Source organism: Pongo abelii, chromosome 13, assembly GCF_028885655.2.
Source record: "Pongo abelii isolate AG06213 chromosome 13, NHGRI_mPonAbe1-v2.0_pri, whole genome shotgun sequence".
NCBI classification, from domain to species: domain Eukaryota; kingdom Metazoa; phylum Chordata; class Mammalia; order Primates; family Hominidae; genus Pongo; species Pongo abelii.
In genome coordinates, this window is record NC_071998.2 from 16,570,778 (window position 1) to 16,594,333 (window position 23,556).

At 48.6% G+C, this 23,556-nt stretch overlaps 1 protein-coding gene and 1 pseudogene across 3 annotated transcripts; both read right to left on the minus strand.

The window, feature by feature from the left end:
* Positions 1 to 4,344: 4,344 nt before the first annotated feature.
* Positions 4,345 to 5,467, minus strand: LOC100457576 (L-lactate dehydrogenase B chain-like; annotated as a pseudogene).
* A 12,592-nt stretch (positions 5,468 to 18,059) lies between these two features.
* LOC100449402 (uncharacterized) lies at positions 18,060 to 23,518 on the minus strand. 3 transcript variants are annotated; one of them, XM_054519586.1, is made up of 3 exons: positions 22,880 to 23,518; positions 20,228 to 20,345; positions 18,060 to 18,540 (listed from the first exon to the last, which is right to left on the minus strand). In XM_054519586.1, exons 2-3 carry the CDS (start codon positions 20,258 to 20,260, stop codon positions 18,334 to 18,336), a joined length of 240 nt encoding a protein of 79 aa, XP_054375561.1. In that variant the 5' UTR covers positions 20,261 to 20,345; positions 22,880 to 23,518; the 3' UTR covers positions 18,060 to 18,333. The 3 variants fall into 3 exon arrangements, with proteins under 3 accessions (XP_054375561.1, XP_002832633.1, XP_054375559.1); XM_002832587.3 differs by having other exon boundaries at positions 23,400 to 23,509; XM_054519584.2 differs by lacking the exon at positions 22,880 to 23,518 and adding an exon at positions 20,796 to 21,062 and having other exon boundaries at positions 18,066 to 18,540.
* Positions 23,519 to 23,556: the final 38 nt, after the last annotated feature.

A 23,556-nucleotide genomic window follows, 5' to 3' on the forward strand; every position in this document is an offset into this window, starting at 1 on the left:
TGCAGTGCCTGGTGCAGAACAGGAAGCAAACCCTTGCTGACCCCAAACCACCTGCTGCCTGATGCTCGCCCACACTCATGGATGTCAGTGTGCCAGCAGGGGCCTGACCCTATCGGACTGTGGAAAGAGAGAGATGCTTTCTGCTTCCATTTGAGTTGCTTGTTCCCACAGCTGCCTGGCTCAGAGCTGAGGGGTCCCGAGCAGCCCCTACTGGGTGCTGGGTTGCCTGTCGTGGCCCATAGTCTTCTCCCTGCATGGCTGTCTTCAGTAGGTGCTGTCACTCTCTTGTCCTACCAGGGACAATGAGGTCTCAGTGAGTAGCAAACAGAACCCAACTCCTCATATAACTCGGGGAAATTGACCCCCCTGAGCATTCCCTCACCCTGGCCCAAGCCTCTCCTCAAGCTTCCACCTCTCCCCAGGAGCCCTGAGACCTGCCTGGCCTCGAACATAGACCTGAGATCCAGGCTGGGTGGATTTTCCTTCAGGCAGATCGTGCAGAAGAGCTTGCAGTCACAGATGACCATGGATGCCTGCTGCCATCCCTTCTTCACCACAGTCGGCTTCGGGACCTGAAAACAAACTGTCCACATTCTACCAGGCCAGGGAGGCCACTGGGCCCCATTATACTCATTCACAATCTCCTTCTAGCTGCCAGAGACAGTGCTCCCTGTGCCCTGCCCAGGCTGGTGGCAGACCTGTCTGGACAGAGATATGTTTGCCCAGGAAGGCTCAGGGAAGTGCCAGGGAGGGGCCTGTGCATGGCAGCAGGTGGTAGAGGGGAAAGGTGGCAGTTCAGCCAGTGGTAGGTCTCCCCATGCAGGGCGCCATGACACACACAGCTGGACAAGCACGTAGAGAGTGGCACAGCACAGTGGCCTTCAGACACCACTGAGTTTGGGAGCCCTAATGCTCAGCCCAGGAGGCAGGGAGCCCAGGAGCCCCAAACTTCTGTCAGCAAGCTTCTGCCTGGGGCTTCCAGAGCACCATACCATTCAGAGCAGCAGCCGCACCACCCTGACACCCTCTGTGCCCAGGAGGGGAGGCCTCCCAGGGCTGGCAGCAGGGTTGTTTGCCATAGCACTGGGACTGTTTGTAAGAGCAGTTGGGCGTGGTTATTGGTTATTACACCTCACAGTCACTGAGGGCTGATCGAATGGAAGAAAACCTGCATTCCCACACCTTCCCACCTTGGCGTGGCCTCTGTAGGCTGTTTCTATGACTCACTGTATGTCCCTGCCACGAAGCCCTTTGGACTGCTCAGGAGGGACTGGGCACACCTAGGAAGCACCGTCTGTGCAGGAGGACATATGGCATGCAAAGAAACACACTAGAAAAGAGAAAGAACGCCACCCTCAAAGCTTGCTTCTTACAGAGGAGAAGCCACTGTGAAACATACGCGCTGAGGAGGCCATTCAGTAATTACCAGGTCTCACCAAGAAACGCCCAGATAGTTGGGCGTGGTGTCTCATGCCTATAATCCCAGCACTTTGGGAGGCCAAAGTGGGCAGATCACTTGAGGCCAGGAGTGCGAGACCAGCCTGGCCAACATGGCGAAACCCTGTCTCTACTAAAAATACAAAAGTTAGCAGGGCATGGTGGCCCGCACTGGTAATCCTGGCTACTTGGGAGGCTGAGGCAGGAGAATTGCTTGAACCTGGGAAGTAGAAGTTGCAGTGAGCCGAGATAGCGCCATTGTATTCCAGCCTAAGTAATAGAGACAGACTCCATCAAAAAACAACCAACCAACCAAACAAACAAACAAAAAACCCAGATATGCAAGAAGGTAAAAATAGCTTGTAGAACACAAGCTACACAAAAGCACAGGAATTTGGGTGTTAGATAAATTTTCAGCTTGCTCAAAGGAGCACCCCAGGGCAAGGGGGGGCCTTGTAAACAGGAAAGCATTCCTGCAGAAGCTCGCTTCCTGTTATCCCTGCAAGCCTGGGGCTCTCCTATGTGGGTGAGCTTCCAAACCTCCTCACAGCAACCAGCCTGCACATTGATTACAGGTCAGTGGTCACAGTGACATGCACAGGTCTTCGCAGCCAACCGAAATGCTCATGAGTTGAAATAACAAAAGGAAATGCTTCTGCTATCATGGAACATGAAGGAAAATACCACAGCTGTTCTTGCAGAACAACTCTGCCCACTGACCCATAGTTAGGAGTGTGTGTCCCGAGCCAGCACGGGTCTGGGCTCCAGCCCCAGGACAGTCATGCAGCACTGGGTTACCTCAGGCTGGTTACTCATCTGTAGAATGGGGCCAGCACTGAGGGAATATGATCATACCAAATCCAAGCACAGGGCAAGAACACAAGACAGAATCTAGAAAATACTCATAACAATGACTAGAAGCAGAGGCAAATAATCCTGAGTATCTCTAGATGACTTTGTTTTGTTTTTGTTTTCATTTTTTGTTTTTGTTTTTTGTTTTTTTTGAGACAGAGTCTCACTTGTGGCCCAGGCTGGAGTGTGGTGGCGTGATCTTGGCTCACTGCAACCTCTGCCTCCTGGGTTCAAGCAATTCTCCTACCTCAGACTCCAGAGTAGCTGGGATTATAGATGCGCACCACCATGCCTGATTAATTTTTGTATTTTCAGTAGAGAGGGGGTTTCACCATGTTGACCTGGCTGGTCTCGAACTCCTGACCTCAAGTGATCTGCCCGCCTCAGCTTCCCAAAGTGCTCAGATTACAGGCATGAGCAACTGTGCCCAGCCTTCTAGATGATTTGACAATAGAAGATTTTCTACAATTATTTTCCTCTCTGATTTTATAGAACAGCCATGGACTGTAAAATTTGTAATTATTCTCAATAGATGACTCGGGTCAGCCCCAGCAGCACACCAGAGCTCCTGGTGCAGCAGAGATCCACAATTCCAAAAACCTTGACTTAGCATTTGTAAAAATAAACCTGCCAACCGGGCTCATGCCTGTAATCCTAGGACACTGGGAGCCCAAAGCAGGCAGATGACTTGAGGAGAGGAGTTCAGACCAACCTGGCCAACCTGGTGAAACCCTGTCTCTACTAAAAATACAAAAATTAGCTGGAGATGGTGGCACATGCCTGTAATCCCAGCTACTCAGGAGGCATAGGCACAATAAAAATTACTTGAACCCGGGAGGTGGGGGTTGCAGTGAGCCAAGATGGTCCCACCGTGCTCCAGCCTGGGTGACAGAGCGAGACTCTGTACTAAACAAAACAAAACAAAACCAAAACAAAACAAAACCAAAACAAAACAAAAACTGGTGAAAACAACCACCTATGCAGTTGATGGAGCTGCAGCCAGAGAATAAACAAACATAAGCTTCATTTGGTCAGGGAGCACTGGTACCAAAAAAGAGGTTGGCTGGGCTGGAACACCGTGGTGGCAGAGCTGATGCTCTTTCTGGCTTGAGCTCCTGGCCTCCTGGAGGACCAACACCAACTGGCTCTTGTGGCCACATTTTTGGTTGGGCTGCACCTAGAGCAGCCCTCGCACATGTGACCAAGAGACTTGCAAGAAACATCTACAGGAAAACAGTTCACCATAGCAAAACCCTGGAAAGGCCCACTCTCCCTCCTCAGGAAAATGGACACATTATGATTCCATTGGCAATGGAGAAAGACCTAAGGCTGAACGGAGGAGCATGCTGCAGATTAGGCAGGGCTGCCTGCTTATAAAGCTCAGATGTAGCAAAAACCAATACTGTTCTCAAGAAAACACAGATAGGAGTGAAGCCATTTGAAAGGAGTAAGGGAGTGATCAACACAAACTCCAGAGAGCAGTGGTGAGAAGAGGCCGGGAAAGATGGGCTGGACCATCATGACTGTGAGTGACACAAGAGCACTTTGCAGAGCGGCTGCTGGGTCTCAAATATGTTAATCACATAAACAAGCTCTCAACTTGGACCCTGACTCTACAAGAGTCTGAGTTCAAAAGCAAAACCCTTAATTAGTCTCACACAAATTCTTTCTTCTTTTTTTAGAAGCATACTATAATAATTAATTTTATTATGAGTCTTTGCATTAAACCAAGAATGGGCTTTGAGTCTGTGAGCCCAAATTCACATATTGAAGAAGACAAAAGCAAATTGTGATCCATGTACCTGGATGAAAACTAAAGGCTCAGAGTTAATCTCATTGTAGTTTTAAAATTTCTACAGCCTACACAGCTCAGTAATCACAGATATTTTAGGTCCTTCTGGATGTCCCACAGGGTATCTGTACTTTTCTTCTTCTTTTTTTTTTTTTGAGACAGTCTTGCTCTGTTGCCCAGGCTGGAGTGCAGTGGCACGATCTCAGCTCACTGCAAGCTCCGCCTCCTGGGTTCATGCCATTCTCCTGCCTCAGCCTCCCGAGTAGCTGGGACTACAGGCGCCTGCCACCGCGCCTGGATAATTTTTTGTATTTTTTTTAGTAGGGACAGGGTTTCACCGTGGTCTTGATCTCCTGACCTCATGATCCACCCGCCTCAGCCTCCTAAAGTGCTGGGATTACAGGCATGAGCCACCGCGCCTGGCCTGCACTTTTCTTGAGCTGAGCAAACTCATCATCCTTTAGCTTCTGGTTGATAATGCTGGTTAATTCCCGAGTATTGAGGATACATGGAAGGCTCTGGAAGACTTCATTCTCAATGCCCTTCATCCCCTTCATCATTGTTCATTCTGGATGAATCCTGGATAGATTTTTCAACATGGATTCAACAAGATCAGCTACACTTAATCTAGTAGCCCAGTTGGTATATCCTTTTGGCTTGTTGACCTCATAGGCACTTTCAACCACCATCTTATGCACTTCCTTCCAAGTTTCACGATCATTGTTGGTTCCCGTTTCTCAATTCAATTCCTGGAGAGAAGCACCTGCCATGTTCACACCACTCTGAACAACAACACTTGAATTACCATGTTCTCCCAAAATCCATCCATGGCAGCTGCCGAGATGAATGCCAAGTTTTTCAGCCACAAGGTGGCAAAATCTAGCAGAATCCAAATTATACCCACTTCCAATCACAAGGCGCTTGGGTAATCCACTTAGTTTCCAGGTAACATAGGTAAGAACGGCCAATGGGTTGGAAATCACAATTATGATGTAATTAGAACTGTACTTAATGATCTGAGAAACAACAGATTTGAAGGCATTAACATTTCTCTGTACCAGATTGAGACGACTCTCCCCCCTTGCTGATGGACTCCTGCAGTTACTGCTACAATCTTTTAATTGGCAGTCATAGAATAATCTTTATCTGCCACAATTTTAGGTGTCTGAGGAAATATACTCCTATCTGCAGATTGATCCATCATTTCTCCTTTAAGCTCGTGTTCCAAAACATCCACAAGAAGAAGTTCATCAACCAAAGACTTTTCCAGATGCTGATAGCACACACCACACCCATTTGTCCAACACCCAGTACAGTGATCTTATTGTCTGGGACTGTTGCCTCTTCTACAACTGGTGCAATGAGTTTTTCCTTAAGAGTTGCCATTGTGCACAGGAGACAGAAGGCTCTGAAGACTGCTGTAATAGTTATGTGGAGAAGACAATGTCAGCTACATCAAAATATTGCTTATCTCATCTCTAGCTGGCATGGCAGCCTGTGGTTGAAATGATAAACAGAGGCCATGTCTGCATTAACAAAACAAAACCCATCCTAGTACCTAGGACTAAATGCTCACTAAGCTTGAAACTTAGGGTCTTGTCACAACTGGAGATTTTATGTTCTGTGTTGATGTTTATACAAAGAAAAAAGGGGGATGCTCCAGGAGAAGCCAAGATCAGTACAAAGGATCAGGAGCCCTGTGTGTACCACCGTGCACAGCTCTCCAAGATGCATCTGTGAAAAAGACAAGGTTCAGAACTGCATATTCAGGATAGCAGCATTAATGCTAGGGAAATAATTCTCATCCACAAGTCACATGGTTCTGTAAGGCTGTCTAAGTGCAAAGAGATAAATGGAAATACATTTGGAGAAGGTAGCTGATACATACAATACAGTGGTTACCACTGGAGAGAGGAATCTGGTTTTGGGAGTAAGAAAAGGGGACTGGGGAAATTGAACACTGAACACTACCAAATAAAATGCATTAGTTGCCGGGCATAGTGGCTCATGCCTGAAATCCCAGTACTTTGGGAGGCCAAGGCGGGCAGATCACTTGAAGTCAGGAGTTGGAGACCAGCCTGGCCAACATGGCAAAACCCTGTCTCTACAAAAATAAAAAATGAAATAAAATAAAATAAGCCAGGCATGGTGGCACACACCTGTAATCCTAGTTATTCAGGAGACTGAGGCAGAAGAGTCACTTGAACCCAGGGGTGGGAGGTTGCAGTCAGCTGAGATCATCCCACTGCACTCCAGCCTGGGTGACAGAGTGAGACTCCGTCTCAAAAATAAATAAATAAATAAATAAATAAATGCATTTGTGTAGCATTGATATAATCAAGAAAAGGCAAGGTTCTGACACCTTCCTGAATTACACATCATTCTCAACAAATTCAGAACAGAACATGAGGGTCTTTACTGTGTGTATGTAAAAATGAGTGAGTTCATTTTACTTACACAAAAGTTATTTTCTAAAACTAAGAAGGCATCTCAGGTGAAATCAAGGCTCCTAACTTTGGTTCCTTCAAAGTCAGGGCTGGTGTAATGGGCAATAGCACAGCAGGTGACCTCTGCAGGGGTTGATCCATGTCCAGGGAGATGAGCAGGACAGGTGAGCACTGGCCCATTTCAGCACTGCTCTGAGACATTAGGACATTAGACCCCATATGGGATTCACTTCTCTCTAGAGTTCATTCATCATGAACAGTTCTGCATTTCTAAATTGCTGCAATGTTGAGACATCTGCAGAGGCCTCCCTCATCTAGCTGAGGGACTGACAGTCATTCTCAAAAGGAGGTGGGCTTGCATGCCTGGACAGAGGTCCTCACTGCAAGCTGTTACACATGGACAAGGTGAATGGCTTCTGGTCACCAAGGGCAGCTGTGTCACCTGGACATGAGGGCAGACCTCAGGTGAGAGCATCAGCAGAACAACGCTGTCTTACTTCCTGTGGTTCTCTGCTCACAGCCACAGGAATGGATGGGGATGCTTCTGGCTTCAATGCTTGTGTTTATTGCTCACTGGCTGAGCTGGTCTGTGATAACAAGGAAAGAAATAGTGGGATGAAGACATATTCCACAGGATTCACTCTCCTTACAAGTTCTTTACTCAAAAAGTGCACTCTGTCTGGCCTGAGGTTCCCATGGTTCTTACTGCTGGACCCTATCACCTCTCGTGTCTCTACACAGACGCCCACTCCACTCCCAGCTGGCCACCTGCCCTAGCACCACTGCCCTTGGCATCCAAGGCTGGAGTGGTGACCGCATGAAGAGGTGGAGTCCGACAAATCACAGTGATCACCAATGGCAAGAGGTCACCTGGCCTCACCTGTAATGCACAGCCCTGACCACACACCCTCTGGCATGTGAGTTTATCCACAGTGGAACAAAGCTGACATGAGACAATTTTACCCCATAACTTCCTCATGTGGCATCCTGCAGTATGCTAGCATTATTAACACTGGAAGCTCTTTTGAAGATTTTGAAAATTTTGATTGTCATGAAATTTTTCCAAACTAGTTTAGAACATGTTTCCAAACACGAACGTAGGTTCATGGTATGGATTTTTAAATTGTATCTAATTTAAGTCACATTTCAATTCAAATCTAAATCTAAAACTGATAGACCTTGGCTGGGCATGATAACTGATACCTGTAATCCCAGCACTTTGGGAGGCTGAGGTGGGTGGATCACCTGAGGTCAGGAGTTTGAGACCAGCCTGGCCAACATGGCAAAACCCCATCTCCACTAAAAATACAAAAATTAGCCAGGCATGGTGGTGCATGCCTGTAATCCCAGCTACTCGGGAGGCTGAGGCAGGAGAATCGCTTGAACAGGGAGGCAGATGTTGCAGTGAGCAGAGATCACGCCATTGCACTCCAGCCTAGGCAACAAGAGCAAAACTCTATCTCTAATAATAATAATAATAATAATAAAACTGATAGACCTGGTGATTTCAGGTAATTAGCACCTTTGTTTTTGTTTTTGTTTTTGTTTTTTTGAGATGGAGTCTTACCCTGTCACCGAGTCTAGAGTGCAGTAGTGTGATCTCGGCTCCCTGCAAACTGCACCTCCCAGGTTCAAGCGATTCGCATGCCTCAGCCTCTCAAGTAGCTGGGATTACAGGTGCCTGCCACCACACCCGGCTAATGTTTTGCATTTTTAGTAGAGACGGGGTTTCACCATGTTGGCCAGGCTGGTCTCAAACTCCTAAACTAAGGTCATCTACCTGCCTTGGCTTCCCAAAGTGCTGGGATTACAGGCACGAGCCACCATGCTCGGCCCTGTATTTTAATTTTGAAATGAAGTAACATATTTTATCTCTTTAATAGGGTTTTTTTGTTTGTTTTGTTTTGTTTTTGACAGAGTTTTGCTCTTGTCACCCAGGCTGGAGTGCAGTGGCGCCAACTCAACTGACTGCAACCTCCGCCTCCCAGGTGCAGGTGCTTCTCATGCCTCAGTCTCCTGAGTCGCTGGGATTACAGGCATGAGCCACCACACCCTGCTATTAAATAGGTTGTTTTTGTTCAGTTAAAAGATGCTATTCACCACGGGCACAGTGGCTCATGCCTGTAATCCTGGCACTTTGGGTGGCTGAGGCGGGTGGATCACCCGAGGTCAGGAGTTTGAGATCAGCCTGGCCAACATGGCAAAACTCCATCTCTACTAAAAATACCAAAATTAGCTGGGTGTAGGGTTGGATGCCTATAATCCTAGGTACTCTTGGGAAGCTGAGGCAGGAGAATCACTTGAATCCGGGAGGACAAGGTTGCCATGAGCCAAGATCGTTCCACTGCACTCCAGCGTGGGAGATAGAGTGAGACTTTGTCTCAAAAAAGAATGAAAATACAGGCCAGGTATGGTGGCTCAAGCCTGTAATCCCAGCACTTTGGAAGGCCGAGGCGGATGGATCATGATGTCAGGAGATTGAGACCATCCTGGCTAACATGGTGAAACCCTGTCTCTACTAAAAATACAAAAAAAATAGCCAGGCATGGTGGTGGGCGCCTGTAGTCCCAGCTACATGGGAGGCTGAGGCAGGAGAATGGCATGAACCCGGGAGGCAGAGCTTGCAGTGAGCCGAGAATGCTCCACTGCACTCCAGACTGGGTGACAGAGTGAGACTCTGTCTCAAAAAAAAAAAAAAAAAAGAATTAAAATACAGTCATGCATCATGTAATAATCAGAATACACTCTGAAAAATCTGTCCTTGTGCTAGCACCCTCGAGTATACTTACACAAGCCTGGACAGCAGAGCCTGCTGCAAACCCAGGCTATGAGGTACAGTCTATTGCTTCCAGGCTACAAGCTTGTGCAACATGGTACTGTGCTGAATACCACAGGCAGCTGTAACACAGTGGTGAGGACTTTAGGGTCTGAACATAGAAAAGGTACAGTAATAATACTGTATTGGCTGGGCATGGTGGCTCACATTTGTAATCCTAGCACTTTGGGAGACCAAGGCGGGCAGATCACACGGTCAGGAGATCAAGACCATCCTGGCTAACACGGTGAAAACCCATCTTCACTAAAAATACAAAAATGAGCTGGGTGTGGTGGCACACACCTGTAGTCCCAGCTACTCGGGAGGCTGAGGCAGGAGAATCACAGGAACCTGGGAGGCGGAGGTTTCACTGAGCCGAGATCGTGCCGTTGCATGCCAGCCTGGGCAACAGAGTGAGACTCTGTCTCAGTAGATGAATGAATGAATAAATAAATATAACTGTATCATAATTGTGTGGGACCCCTGCTGTATATGCAGTCTGTCCTTGACTGAAACATCTTTATGCAGCACATGACTGTATTTCAGAAAGAAACTAAACTTCTAAGACTCAAGAATGAAAAAATTACAATCTGCATACAATGTGATCACTCAGACTTATTTTTTTATTTTTATTTTTTTAGATGGAGTTTTGCTCTTGTCGCCCAGGCTGGAGTGCAGTGGCGCGAACTTGGCTCACTGCAACCTCTGCCTCCCGGGTTCAAGCGATTATCCTACCTCAGTCTCCCAGGTAGCTGGGATTACAGGCCTGCACCACCACACCCAGCTAATTTTTTTGTATTTTTAGTAGAGACACAGTTTTTCCATGTTGGTCAAGCTGGTCTCGAATTCCTGACCTCAAGTGATCCACCCTCCTCAGCTTCCCAAAGCGCTGGGATTACAGGCATGAGCCACTGTGCCTGGCCTTAATTACTTTCTCATTTTCAGCATCAGTTTCTTGTTTTCAAACAGCTCTGCTCTTTCTTGTGCATATTTATCTTTCCTCGTATCTACTGCCTCCTCCATCTTATTATGCCTGCGAAGATGAATGAGATAAACAGTTTTAGGGGCTCATAACTTCACTAATATTCATATCTATGGCGTGGGCATAAGCTTTTATTTTCTGTACTGAGGAACACGTGAAAACCTACTGCTCTCCTTTTGACATTTCTAATTTATCTTTTAACATCAAGATTTCTCTCTTCAGGACCAACTGGTGGCTTTCTGAATCATGCACCTCCTTCAGGTTTTTCACTGCTAGCACATGGGAGGCCTCATGTCTGACCAATTCCTCTTCATAAAATAAGGTGTTCATCTCAAGCTTGCATTTTATTTTGGAAATCTACTGCAGATGCTCTAAAGAGGCACCTGGTCCCGGGCCTCCTTGCTTCACCTGCAGAGGAAGGTTAACATAAAGTGATCAATCTGTGTGTCGTTGGGGTTCACACTTTCCTTTTATCCCTGGCAAGTACAGACACCTTTCCAAGGACTATTTGCATGCCGGACTACCCCGAATGATGTTGCTGACCTGGATAATGAGATCCAAACTCTAGGGGCTGCCTTGCAGGGAGATATGCCCAGATCTTCCGGGGACCCCAGAAGCTTTGTCCCACCCTCTGTTCATTCATCCATGCAACACTCTTTTGAGGGCTGACTCTGTGCCCAGCCCTCTTCTGGTGACTGGGGTGTCTGCTCTCATGGGTGGGGGTACTGACAGCTAACCAATAAAGGAGCAGATGAGACACAAACACAGGCTGAGTCATAAGGAATGGAGAGCATGCCTGATGGTTATGGACAGCATCTATGAGGTGGTCACCTATTAAGTGAGGTATCAGGCCAGGGGCAAAGAACAAGGCCTGGGTGAGGGGGTGAGGTGGGAATGTACTGAAGGTGCTCATGGCACAGAGAGAGGCCAGTGTGTCTGGAGTGGTGGTGAGGAAGGTGTGGGAGAGGTGCTTCCAGGCTTCTGGAGAGCTGTGGAGTGATGAGGGCCCTGGCTGTGAAAGTGACATGTTCTGACTTCAGCCTGCCAAGCTCACTCTGGCTGCCATGTGGAGAGGAGACTCAAGGGCCAAGAAAGGGGCATGGAGGCCCAGGCACCTGCATGTTGAGGTCCAGCCAAGCTGAGCTGCTGGTGGCTGGACCAGGCAGCAGCAAAGACAACAGAGAGGAACAGATATGTTGGGCACATGTGCTAGAGGAAGAGCTGACAGGTCACTGAGGCAGGAGGAAGAGGTGAGACCCATCACACCCTCCTCACACAGGAGGAGACACAGGCCACATTACACTGCCAGGAGACCCGTCCACTGATCCAGGCCATGCTACACTGCCAGAGACCCATCCACTGACCCAGGCCACGCTACAACTGCCAGGAGACCCATCCACTGACCCAGGCCACGCTACACTGCCAGAGACCCATCCACTGACCCAGGCCACGCTACAACTGCCAGGAGACCCATCCACTGACCCAGGCCACGCTACAACTGCCAGGAGACCCATCCACTGACCCAGGCCACGCTATACTGCCAGGAGACCCATCCACTGACCCAGGCCATGCTACACTGCCAGAGACCCATCCACTGACGCAGGCAATGCTACAACTGCCAGGAGACCCGTCCACTGATCCAGGCCACGCTACAACTGCCAGGAGACCCGTCCACCGACCCAGGCCACGCTACACTGCCAGTAGACCCGTCCACTGACCCAGGCCACGCTACACTGCCAGGAGACCCGTCCACTGACCCAGGCCACGCTACAACTGCCAGGAGACCCGTCCACTGATCCAGGCCATGCTACAACTGCCAGGAGACCCCTCCACTGACCCAGGCCACGCTACACTGCCAGAGACCCGTCCACTGACCCAGGCCACGCTACACTGCCAGAGACCCGTCCACCGACCCAGGCCACGCTACACTGCCAGAGACCCGTCCACCGACCCAGGCCACGCTACACTGCCAGTAGACCCGTCCACTGACCCAGGCCACGCTACACTGCCAGGAGACCCGTCCACTGACCCAGGCCATGCTACACTGCCAGGAGACCCGTCCACTGACCCAGGCCATGCTTACACTGCCAGAGACCCGTCCACTGACCCAGGCCACGCTACACTGCCAGGAGACCCGTCCACTGACCCAGGCCACGCTACAACTGCCAGGAGACCTGTCCACTGACCCAGGCCATGCTACACTGCCAGAGACCCGTCCATTGACCCAGGCCATGCCACACTGCCAGGAGACCCGTCCACTGACCCAGGCCATGCTTACACTGCCAGAGACCCGTCCACTGACCCAGGCCATGCTACACTGCCAGGAGACCCGTCCACTGACCCAGGCCATGCTTACACTGCCAGGAGACCCGTCCACTGACCCAGGCCACGCTACACTGCCAGGAGACCTGCCCACTGACCCAGGTCACGCTATACTGCCAGAGACTTTTCCACTGACCCAGGCCACGCTACACTGCCAGAGACTTTTCCACTGACCCAGGCCACGCTACACTGCCAGAGACCTGTCCACTGACCCAGGACATGCTACACTGCCAGGAGACCCGTCCACTGACCCAGGCCAAGTTTACACTGCCAGAGACCCGTCCACTGACCCAGGCCATGCTTACACTGCCAGTAGACCCGTCCACTGACCCAGGCCACGCTACACTGCCAGAGACCCGTCCACTGACCCAGGCCACGCTACACTGCCAGGAGACCCGTCCACTGACCCAGGCCATGCTACAACTGCCAGGAGACCCGTCCACTGACCCAGGCCATGCTTACACTGCCAGAGACCCGTCCACTGACCCAGGCCATGCTACACTGCCAGGAGACCCGTCCACTGACCCAGGCCATGCTTACACTGCCAGTAGACCCGTCCACTGACCCAGGCCACGCTACACTGCCAGGAGACCTGCCCACTGACCCAGGCCACGCTACACTGCCAGAGACTTTTCCACTGACCCAGGCCACGCTACACTGCCAGAGACTTTTCCACTGACCCAGGCCACGCTACACTGCCAGAGACCTGTCCACTGACCCAGGCCACGCTACACTGCCAGGAGACCCGTCCACTGACCCAGGCCATGTTTACACTGCCAGAGACCCGTCCACTGACCCAGGCCATGCTTACACTGCCAGTAGACCCGTCCACTGACCCAGGCCACGCTACACTGCCAGAGACCTGTCCACCGACCCAGGCCACGCTACACTGCCAGGAGACCCGTCCACCGACCCAGGCCATGCTACACTGCCAGAGACCCGTCCACCAACCCAGGCCACGCTACACTGCCAGTAGACCCGTCCACTGACCCAGGCCATGCTACACTGCCAGGAGACCCGTCCACTGACCCAGGCCACGCTACACTGCCAGGAGACCCGTCCACTGACCCAGGCCATGCTACAACTGCCAGAGACCCGTCCACTGACCCAGGCCACGCTACACTGCCAGAGACTTGTCCACTGACCCAGGCCACGCTACACTGCCAGGAGACCCATCCACTGACCCAGGCCATGCTTACACTGCCAGTAGACCCGTCCACTGACCCAGGCCACGCTACACTGCCAGTAGACTCATCCACTGACCCAGGCCACGCTACACTGACAGGAGACCCGTCTGCTGACCCAGGCCATGCTACACTGCCAGGAGACTCGTCCACTGACCTCTTGCCTAGGCTTAGCCACTGTGGCCTTCTGTGCTCAGTCCCTCCTTGGCCTCCACCACACCCTCTGGTCCCAGCAGGGGCCCCAACGGATGGCCAGCCTGCCTTTTTTTTTGGTCAGCGGCAAGTCATGGGCTTTAAGGAGCTTTTCTAAAACTGAACTGCACTGAATTTAGGAAACCAGGATATGAAGAAGGATATGGATTGATTGGACTGAACCAGGATAGGAGTTGATTAGTTGTTGGTTTACTAGGACTTACCGTGAACTGCCTGAAACTTTTATATAGAAAAAAAAAAACAAAACTTGGTGATATAATTTCAAATCTCATGTGAAACTGTTATCCCCAATGTGGGAGGAGGGACCTCGTGGGAGATGACTGGATTATGGGAGATTTACCGCTTGCTGTGTTTGTGATAGTGAGTGAGTTCACATGAGATCTGGTTGTTTGAAGGTGTGTAGCATCTCCCTGCTCTCTTCCTCCTGTTCTGTCTACGTAAGATGTGGCTGCATCCCCTTCCACCAGATTGCAAGTTTCTTGAGGCCTCCCCAGAAGCAGAAGCCTGTATAGCCTGCAAAAACTGTGAGCCAATTAAACCTCTTTTCTTTATAAATTACCCAGTCTCAGGTAATTCTTTTTTTTTTTCTTTTGTTTTTTGGGACGGAGTCTCACCCTGTCACCCAGGCTGGAGTTCAATGGCGCGATCTTGGCTTACTGCAACCTCCGCCTTCCAGGTTCAAGTGGTTCCCCTGCCTCAGTCTCCCGAGTAGCTGAGATTACAGGTGCCCACCACCATGCCCAGCTAATTTTTGATACTTTTAGTAGAGATGGGGTTTCACCATGTTGGTCACGCTGGTCTTGATCTCCTGACGTCAGGTGATCCACCTGCCTCAGCCTCCCAAAGTGCTGGGATTACAGCCATGAGCCACCACACCCGGCCTCAGGTAATTCTTTGTTGTTTTTTTTGAGATGGAGTCTTGCTCTGTCACCCAGGCTGGAGTGCAGTGTTGTGACTTTGCCTCACTGCAACCTTCACCTCCTGGGTTCAAGTAACTCTCCTGCCTCAGCCTCTTGAGTAGCTGGGATTACAGGCATGTGCCATCATGCCCGGCTAAGGTAAATCTTTATAACTGGGAGAGAATGGATTAATATACTTGGCTTTCAAACATGAAAGCAATCAAAAGGCAGAATCCCACCCCACCTCTCCACATCCCTGTCTTGTCTGGAACTGCCTTGGGTAATGCTCAGCCGGGACGAGCACATTACACAAGGTGATGTCCACATGATGGCATCAGCAAGGATGAGCTTTCTGTCTCGGTTAAGAGTAAAGACCCTAACCCAGAACCACCTCGAGGGCTTTGGGCTCACTTTCTGCTTGCTTGGTCCACACCGTGCTCACGAAGTTTGCACTCCTTTGAGGCCTCGGCAACAGGGTTCTAGAGCTGAGCTTCCAGCTACAAAAGGAAGATGCGCTTTTCATTAACACAAAGCAAGCACAGCCTCACCAGTTAGATCTTCACCCAACGGACCTCTAAGAGAACAAGACCTTTGTATATTTTTGCCTTCATCAAATCTTATCACAAATTAAAGTTTCAGAAATACACTTCAGGGCTCAGCTGAAATGGTCAGTTAGTAATAAAGCAAGTTCAAATTTTAATTTAAGTTGATACTTGAGATTAGATTTCAAGAAAGGAGACTGACTTGTGAAAACAAGTACTTCTGATATCTGCAAAACACTGATTCATTTTTTTAAATGCACAATTTCAAACACACACAGAAGAGAGAGTAATGAACCCCATGTGCCTGGCAGCCAGCTTTGACAGTGAGCAACTCAGCCAAGCCTGCTTCACCTCTGCCTACACCCAAACCATTAGAGATCAAATCGCAGGCAATGTTCATTGCATCCATATGTGGAATGGTAATCCTTAGTTAGGGGTTTCATTAACTCAAGTTGTAACTGGCTACAACAACAAATATATTTGTGTTCTAAAATAAACTGTCTAAAAAGAAAACAAATAGGTATTCTGTGGCTAAAAAGCAAAAAGCCCTGAACTTGAAAGGAACATGAGCATGTGCTTCCAGGCCTTCTCGTTCGTGGAATTCATTAAGTAGGTTTTAATAGAATTTTTTTGAGACAGAGTCTAACTCTGTCACCTAGGCTGGAGTACAGTGGTGTGATCTTGGCTCACTGCAACCTCCACCTCCCAGGCTCAAGTGATCCTCCCACTACAGACTCCTGAGTATCTTGTACCACAGGTGCACGCCACAACCCCAGCTATATATTTTTTCTTTCTTTCTTTCTTTTTTGAGACAGAGTCTCCCTCTGTGGCCCAAGCTAGAATGCTGTGGTGTGTCCTCGGCTCACTGAAACCTCTGCCTCTTGAGTTCAAGAGATTCTCTTGCCTCAGCTTCCTAAGTAGCTGGGACTACAGGCATGCACCACCGCAGGCTGGCTAATTTTTGTTTTTAGTAGAGACAGGGTTTCACCATATTAGTCAGGCTGATCTCAATCTTCCAACCTCAGGTGATCCACCCACCTCAGGCTCCCAAAGTGCTGGAATTACAGGCATGAGCCCCCGCACCTGGCCACAGCCAGCTAGTTTTTTGTACTTTTAGTACAGATGGGGTTTCATTATGTTGCCCAGGCTGGTCTCAAACTCCTGATCTCAAGCGACCTGCCCACCTTGGCCTCCCAAAGTGCTGAGATTAGAGGTGTGAGCCACGGCTCCTGGCCTTTAATCAAATTTTAAACTGAGCATTGCTTAAAACATGTCATTCATCAACAGCAGAACATTCAGAATACCCAGGGCAGCAGTTCTCAAAGTGGGGGCTGACAACACTGGGATCCTGAGATGTCATTAGAGCATAAATACCCTCTACTTACTTAAAAGGGAGTTTTAAAAACTTAGTAGTACCACAGGAACATCTTTGAATAATTAGCTTCTGTAGGAGCCAGGAATTCTTTATGTACTTCATCCAGAACAGTGTATCAAAACAGATTGAATGCAGAAACAGACATGAGGACCCAAGTGTTTTCTATTAAGCCAGATATTAAAGAAACATTAAAAATGGCTGGGCACAGTGGCTCACACCTATAATCCCAGGACTTTGGGAGGCTGAGGCGGGTGGATCATGAGGTCAGGAGGTCGAGACCATCCTGGCTAACACAGTGAAACCCCATCTCTACTAAAAATACAAAAAAAAAAAATTAGCCAGGCGTGGTGGTGGGCGCCTATAGTCCCAGCTACTCGGGAGGCTGAGGCAAGAGAATGGCATGAACCCGGGAGGTGGAGCTTGCAGTGAGCTGAGATCGCACCACTGCACTCCAGCCTGGGCAACAGAGTGAGACTCTGTCTCAAAAAAAAGAAACACTAAAAATATAAAAATGTCATTCATCTCACTAAATTTTTAAATAAATAGTTACTTTTCAGTACAAATGTTAAAACGTAATGGGTTTTCATTGTATTGAAAGAATTATCAGTTTTGATTTCTGCCATGGTGCATATTGAGAGCTGCAATCTATGTAAGTAAAAGCTCTTTGGGGTCCTTAATAATTTGTAAGAGTGTAAAGGAGTGCTGAGGTCAAGATGCTTCAGAAGCACTGGTCTAAAGCAAGTGGGTTGAAATGTCCTAGGCAGATTTGCCTTTTTGCTGCCACCAGCCTTGTATGGACTGCAGGTGCTCTTACTCACTTAAGCCAGGCCACAGCACAGCAGAGCATAAATACCCTCTACTTACTTAAAAGGGAATTTTTTTCTTTTTGAGATGGAGTCTTGCTCTGTCGCCCAGGCTGGAGTGCAGTAGTGCGATCTCGGCTCACTGCAACCTTCACCTCCTGGGTTCAAGCAATTCTCCTGCCTCAGCCTCCCAAGTAGCTGGGACTACAGGTGCCCGCCACCACACTTGGCTAATTTTTTTGTGTGTTTTTTAGTAGAGATGATGTTTCACCGTTTTGCCCAGGCTGGTTTCGAACTCCTGAGTTCAGGCAATCCGCCCGCCTCAGCCTCCCAAAGTGCTAGGATTACAGGCGTGAGCCACTGCACCTGGCCAAAAGGGAATTTTTAAAACTTAGTACCACAGGAACCTCTTTTAATAATTTCACAGATAGCTATTGAAGGATAAGAACAAAATAAATGCTCAGCATATCAACTTACTTGGTTTCACAAAAACTTAAGATCCATTTTAAAGTAATTTACATAATGCAGCTCAAGTTTTCAAAGATGTTGTATTAAGGTCATACAATGTACCCCAAAACTTAAAGTATCATAATAAAAATTTTTAAAAAGTCCAATCAATACCATCGCTGAACCATCTAAACAGCTTCCTCTTTCTGAGCTTCTTGGATCTTCAGATCTCCTGCCACATCGTGTTGACTTTCTGCATGGCCACCTCCGTCTCCCCCTCCTTGTCCCACACCTTCTGCTTCTGGGAGCAGAGCTCTGCTACCAGCTCACTGAGCTCCAAGAAGTCCTGCAGGGCCAGCTTTTGCTGCTGATGGGCATCTTTGAGTTCTTTGGCCTGGGATTTCAATAACTCTGAGGCTTCAACCAATTGCTGAAAAAAAAAATCACAATTATAGATGTTTTATGTTTGCTTAACAAAGGCCTGGAAGGTTTAGTCCCTTCACCATATTGCTTAAAAAAAATCACAATTATAGATGTTTTATGTTTGCTTAAAAAGGCCTGGAAGGTTTAGTCTTACACCATATTAAAGAGTTACAAGTGACAGCCAGTGCTGGTTACAGATTAAAGCCAAAGATCGGAGAAATCCCCTGTTTGGAAAAAGCCTTGTGCTCACCTCACCCCAGCCAAACATTCAATGGGAAGACCACCTGGGCTCAGGTGCTGAGCACCAACTCCACACCAAGCAAGACCCTGCAACTGCATTGAATAGCTTACAGCAGGACAGCTGGCTCTGTAACATCAACCTCTGCCTGATGTCATCTACACAACTGCAAAGGTGAATAAAGCATTTGGGCACTCAATCTAGTTACTTAAACATAAGCAGAAACAGGAATACACACACACACACTTAAACATAAGCGGAAACAGAAATACACACACACACACACACACACACGCAGAGTACTTAAGATTTAAATCAGGCCAGGCACGGTGGGTCATGCTTGTAATTCCAGCATTTTGGGAGGCTGAGGTGGGAGGCTCACTTGAGCCCAGGAGTTCAAGATCAATTTCTGGGCAAAATGGTGAGACTTCATCTCTTAAAAAAAATAAAAAAGAAAGAAAAGAAAATTAAGAAGAAAAATATTTAAATCAAAATCTCCCTGGGTGGAGAGCCACAGTGGGACTTGCCGTGAGGTCAGCTGCACTGACATCAACCTTACCACTTGCTACACTGATGACTCGGGCCTCCCTGCAGCCAATCTGCTCAATAATCTGGTTGTTTAGTCACTGTCACATCTGCTGGTCTAAGACTGGAAGTGAGGGAGGAAAGGCCTCCCCAGGCCTCTCTGCCTAGCTCAGAGTTATTGTGACTACATTAAGCAATGAGACGCCACCCAGCCCACGCAGCAGTCCCAGACGAGTCATGCAGGGGAATGACACCACAGATGATCTTAAGAAGCAATTTGGGTTTACAATCTGGCACATTTTAGAGGACAGATCACAAACTATAGGTCCAAGGACTTAAGTGTATAAATGAATGTATTTTTGAAAACAGAACCTAATTGTGCTATTACTATACTGGCATTTGAACATAAAGTTTCACATATCTTACTAAAAACCAAATTTATGAAGGAGTTATGGGGGAATTACCCACATTTTAACAAGTCTCTTTTGCAGCTCCCTGTCATCACAAAGATGCCCCTTCTAAGAGCAGGGGGTATGGTGGAGAGAGAAGGGAGTGTCACTGGTGTCAGGCGCAGCATGTCACTGCAGATAACACAGACATAGTTTCTCATTCAAAATTGGCAGGGGTGGGGGAGTTGCTGCTTATTTTGTGGGGTTGAACTGGAGATGACAGATGACTGTGAAGTGGGTGCCTGCTGCAGGCAGGGCTCTAACAGGCACCCATGACTGGGAGCCAAGCTTAGCCCACTGACACGAGCTATGCAGCAACTGGCTGGTCCCTAGAACCAGGCTTGGCCCTGGTGTCCTGCATGCAGCAGGGACAGTCCATGAGTGGGAGTCCCAGAGAGGTCTTTAGACATCTGTATGAACTCAACCTTACAAAACTTTGCAAAGTCTCGTAAGCTTTTCTCACCCAGAACTGAGCCACCTACCTTGCGCAGTTCCTCATTCTCCTGCCACACCATGCTGCCTCTCTGGCCCTGCCAGCTGCTGCGTAAAATCTTGGCAAAGTGTCCTTGTCCTCAAGTTGTCACTCAAGCCTGTTTGAATCTGAGCAAAAGAGGAAATAATTTGTGCTCCTTTCTGTGTAGTGACTATATGTAAACTTTGTTAGCTGACTTACTGCAAGTATTTAATAATTGAGAACACTTATTTTTAGTACTGTATACTAAATAAAATACACAAGGCAGCAATACTTAGGGGCCAGAAATACTGTTTACTACAAGTCAGTTATGGAATCATAACTTACAGTAAAAATGGGCACGTCCAAGACTCAATTTTTCTTTTGTCATTTACGGTAGAATATTTTGTTGCTAATTTTCTACACTATCTACTGGGAATATGTGTTACTTTTATAATCAGAAAAATAAACATTGCAGTCATGTGGCATATAATGATGTTTCAGACAACAGCAGACAGCATATACAACAGTGGTCCCATAAGATTATAATATCATATTTTTCATGTAGCTTTTCTGTGTTTAGATACAGAAATACTTACTGTATAGGTCTGCAGCCAAGGGGCAATATGCTGTACCATGTGGCCTAGGTGTGCAGTAGGCTGCTCCATGTAGGTTGGGCTAAGTACACTCTATGATGTTCTCACGTCAACGAAATTGCCTGATGATGGCTTTCTGAGAGCGTATCCCAGCTTCTGAGGGACACACGACTGTACTGAAGAGCACCGGGTGATACAGGCTACAGCTGAGTTCTGTGCATGATGTGGTTGGAGCCCTGAGGGAGGGGAGGGCTGTGGACTGAACTGTGTCCCCCCCCCATTATTAGACACTGAAGCTCCGATCCCCAGTGTGACTGTATTTGGGGACGGGGCCTATAAGGAAATGATGAAGATTATGTGAGGTCATAAGGGTGGGCCCTGATCCGGTAGGATTCGTGTCCTTATAAGAGACCAGGGAGCTTGAGTGCTGCCTTCCCCCACCCTGTGGGAGGACATGGTGAGAAGGTGGCTGTGTGCAAGCCAGGACAAGACGCCTCTGGGACTTTTAGCCTCCAGAACTGTGAGAAAATAAAACTCTACTGTTTAAGCTACTCAGCCCATGGTATTTTTTTAGGGCACCTGGAGCCGACTAAGATGGAAGGATTCACCCTTCTGGGGAGAAGAGGCAGGGGGCCAGAGGCCTCCTCTGGTTTCCCTGGCTCTCCACAGAACTCCCTCCCTGCCCCTCCCCTTTGTGCCAAAACATCCTTCCAAGGGCAGACCTGATCGCACTGTTCAGAGGTCCCCAAAGCCCACAGAAAAGTCTCAGCTCCTGGACCTCATGAGTCCCATCCCACTGGGGGAGCTCCCTCTCTCTTCTGTGCTCTCCTCTCAGGAGGCAAAGTTAAGAGCCTGCTTGGCCACCCTCTAGGGAGATGCCACGATGGGGTGCTGCATCCTGGTGATGAGCTGGGGGTAAGCCAGCACGTCTCCTCCAGGCCTTTTGTCAGAACTGAATACACATTGTTAAGATGATCTTTAGAAATGGAAGAATCAAACTGGGAAGAATTACACGCCTGTAGTCCCAGCCTACAAGGAAGCCTGAGGCATGAGGATCACTTGGGCCCAGGGGTTTTGAGTCCAGCCTGGTTAACATGGTGAGAACCAGTGTCCAAAAAATAAATAAACAAACAATAAATACATAAGGAAGAATCAGGTGACTGTTCCAGACTCCTCCAAAATGGGCATTGTGTCCCTACTCTGCTCTTCCCAGGACAGAGCTGTGCCTTCCCCTTTCCTGGTGCCTGTAAACCCGGTCCTTCTCACTAAAGAAGAGAGAAAAAAAGTGTTCAAAGCACTTTGAGTTATGCGAGGTGTGCAGAATGTATCAGGCCCAGAGAGAGGAATATGGGACTTCAGTCACACACCTCATACCCATGCCCCAGCGACTATTTAAAGGCATTTTGTTCCTGATTAGCTTTATCTTCCTGTTACTGGAATTTGTGATACAAAAGATAATACAGAGCCAATAAATAGCTTATGTTATTTTAATATACATTCCTTTGGCCAGGCCAGCCAAGGTGGGAGGCCCCCTTCAGGCCAGGAGTTCAAGACCAGGCTGGGCAACACAGCAAAACTCTGTCTCTATTTTTAAAATTCTTGGTAAACAATTTAGAAACTGCCTCTTCTTTTCCTTTAAAAACCCATTTGTAATTGCTGCTAATTAGAGTGTATATCAATCAAGGCAACTTGCATCTCCAGGGTTGCAGTTCTCAAACTTGGCCCAAATAACTGTATTTTTTTTTTTTTTTTTTTGAGATGGAGTCTCCCTCTGTCACCCAGGCTGGAGTGCAGTGTGGCACAATCTCGGCTCACTGCAACCTCCACCTCCTGGATTCAAGGGATTCTTGTGCCTCAGCCTCCCAAGTAGCTGGGATTACAGGCACCCACCACCATGCCCGGCTAATTTTATTTTTATTTTTTGTAGAAACGGGGGCAGGGCGGGTCTCACCACGTTGCCCAGGCTGGTTGCAAACTCCTGACCTCAAGCAATCCTCCCGCGGAGGCCTCCCAAAGCACTGGAATTACAGGCCTGAGCCACTGCGCCCGGCCCAACCTCTCCGCCTCTCCACTTATATTAATTTTACCTCTGCTTCTTCTTTTCTTTTCTTTCTTTTTTTCTTTTTTTTGAGACGGAGTCTTGCCCAGGCTGCAGTGCGATCTTGGCTCACTGCAACCTCTGCCTCCCGGATTCAAGCAATTCCCCTGCCTCAGCCTCCTGAGTAGCTGGGATTACAGGCGCGCCCACCATGCCCGGCTAGTTTTTGTATTTTTAGTAGAGACGGGTTCACCATGTTGGCCAGGTTGGTCTTGAACTCCTGACCGCAGGTGATCTGCCCGCCTCTGCCTCCAAAGTGATGGGATTTCAGATCCTTTTTAGATCACAAAAGTGATCGAATCCCGCCACTTCCCGGGTGCTGGGTGGGAAGGTGGGGTGATTGCGGTGCTGCTGTGACTTAGGTAGATGCCCGGAAGGCCTCTCAAAGGCGGCCCCGTTTGCAAAGATCTGAATAAGGCACCTCCAGAGGAGCCGGCCTGGGGCAACCGGGGAGAAGGCAGCCGCACAAATTCGTGGTCAAGCCACTGCCAGGCTGGGAGCTTACTTACAAAGCAATGTTCCTCGACCCACAAAGGCGCAGTAGCTGCTCCAACCCGGGTCAGAGGACCCTCGGAATCGTCTCAGCCCACGCGCTGCCCTCTGACCCCACTGCCTTCCCGCCAATCCTGCATCCAGTCAGAGGGCGTCCCCACTACGTGTGTCGAG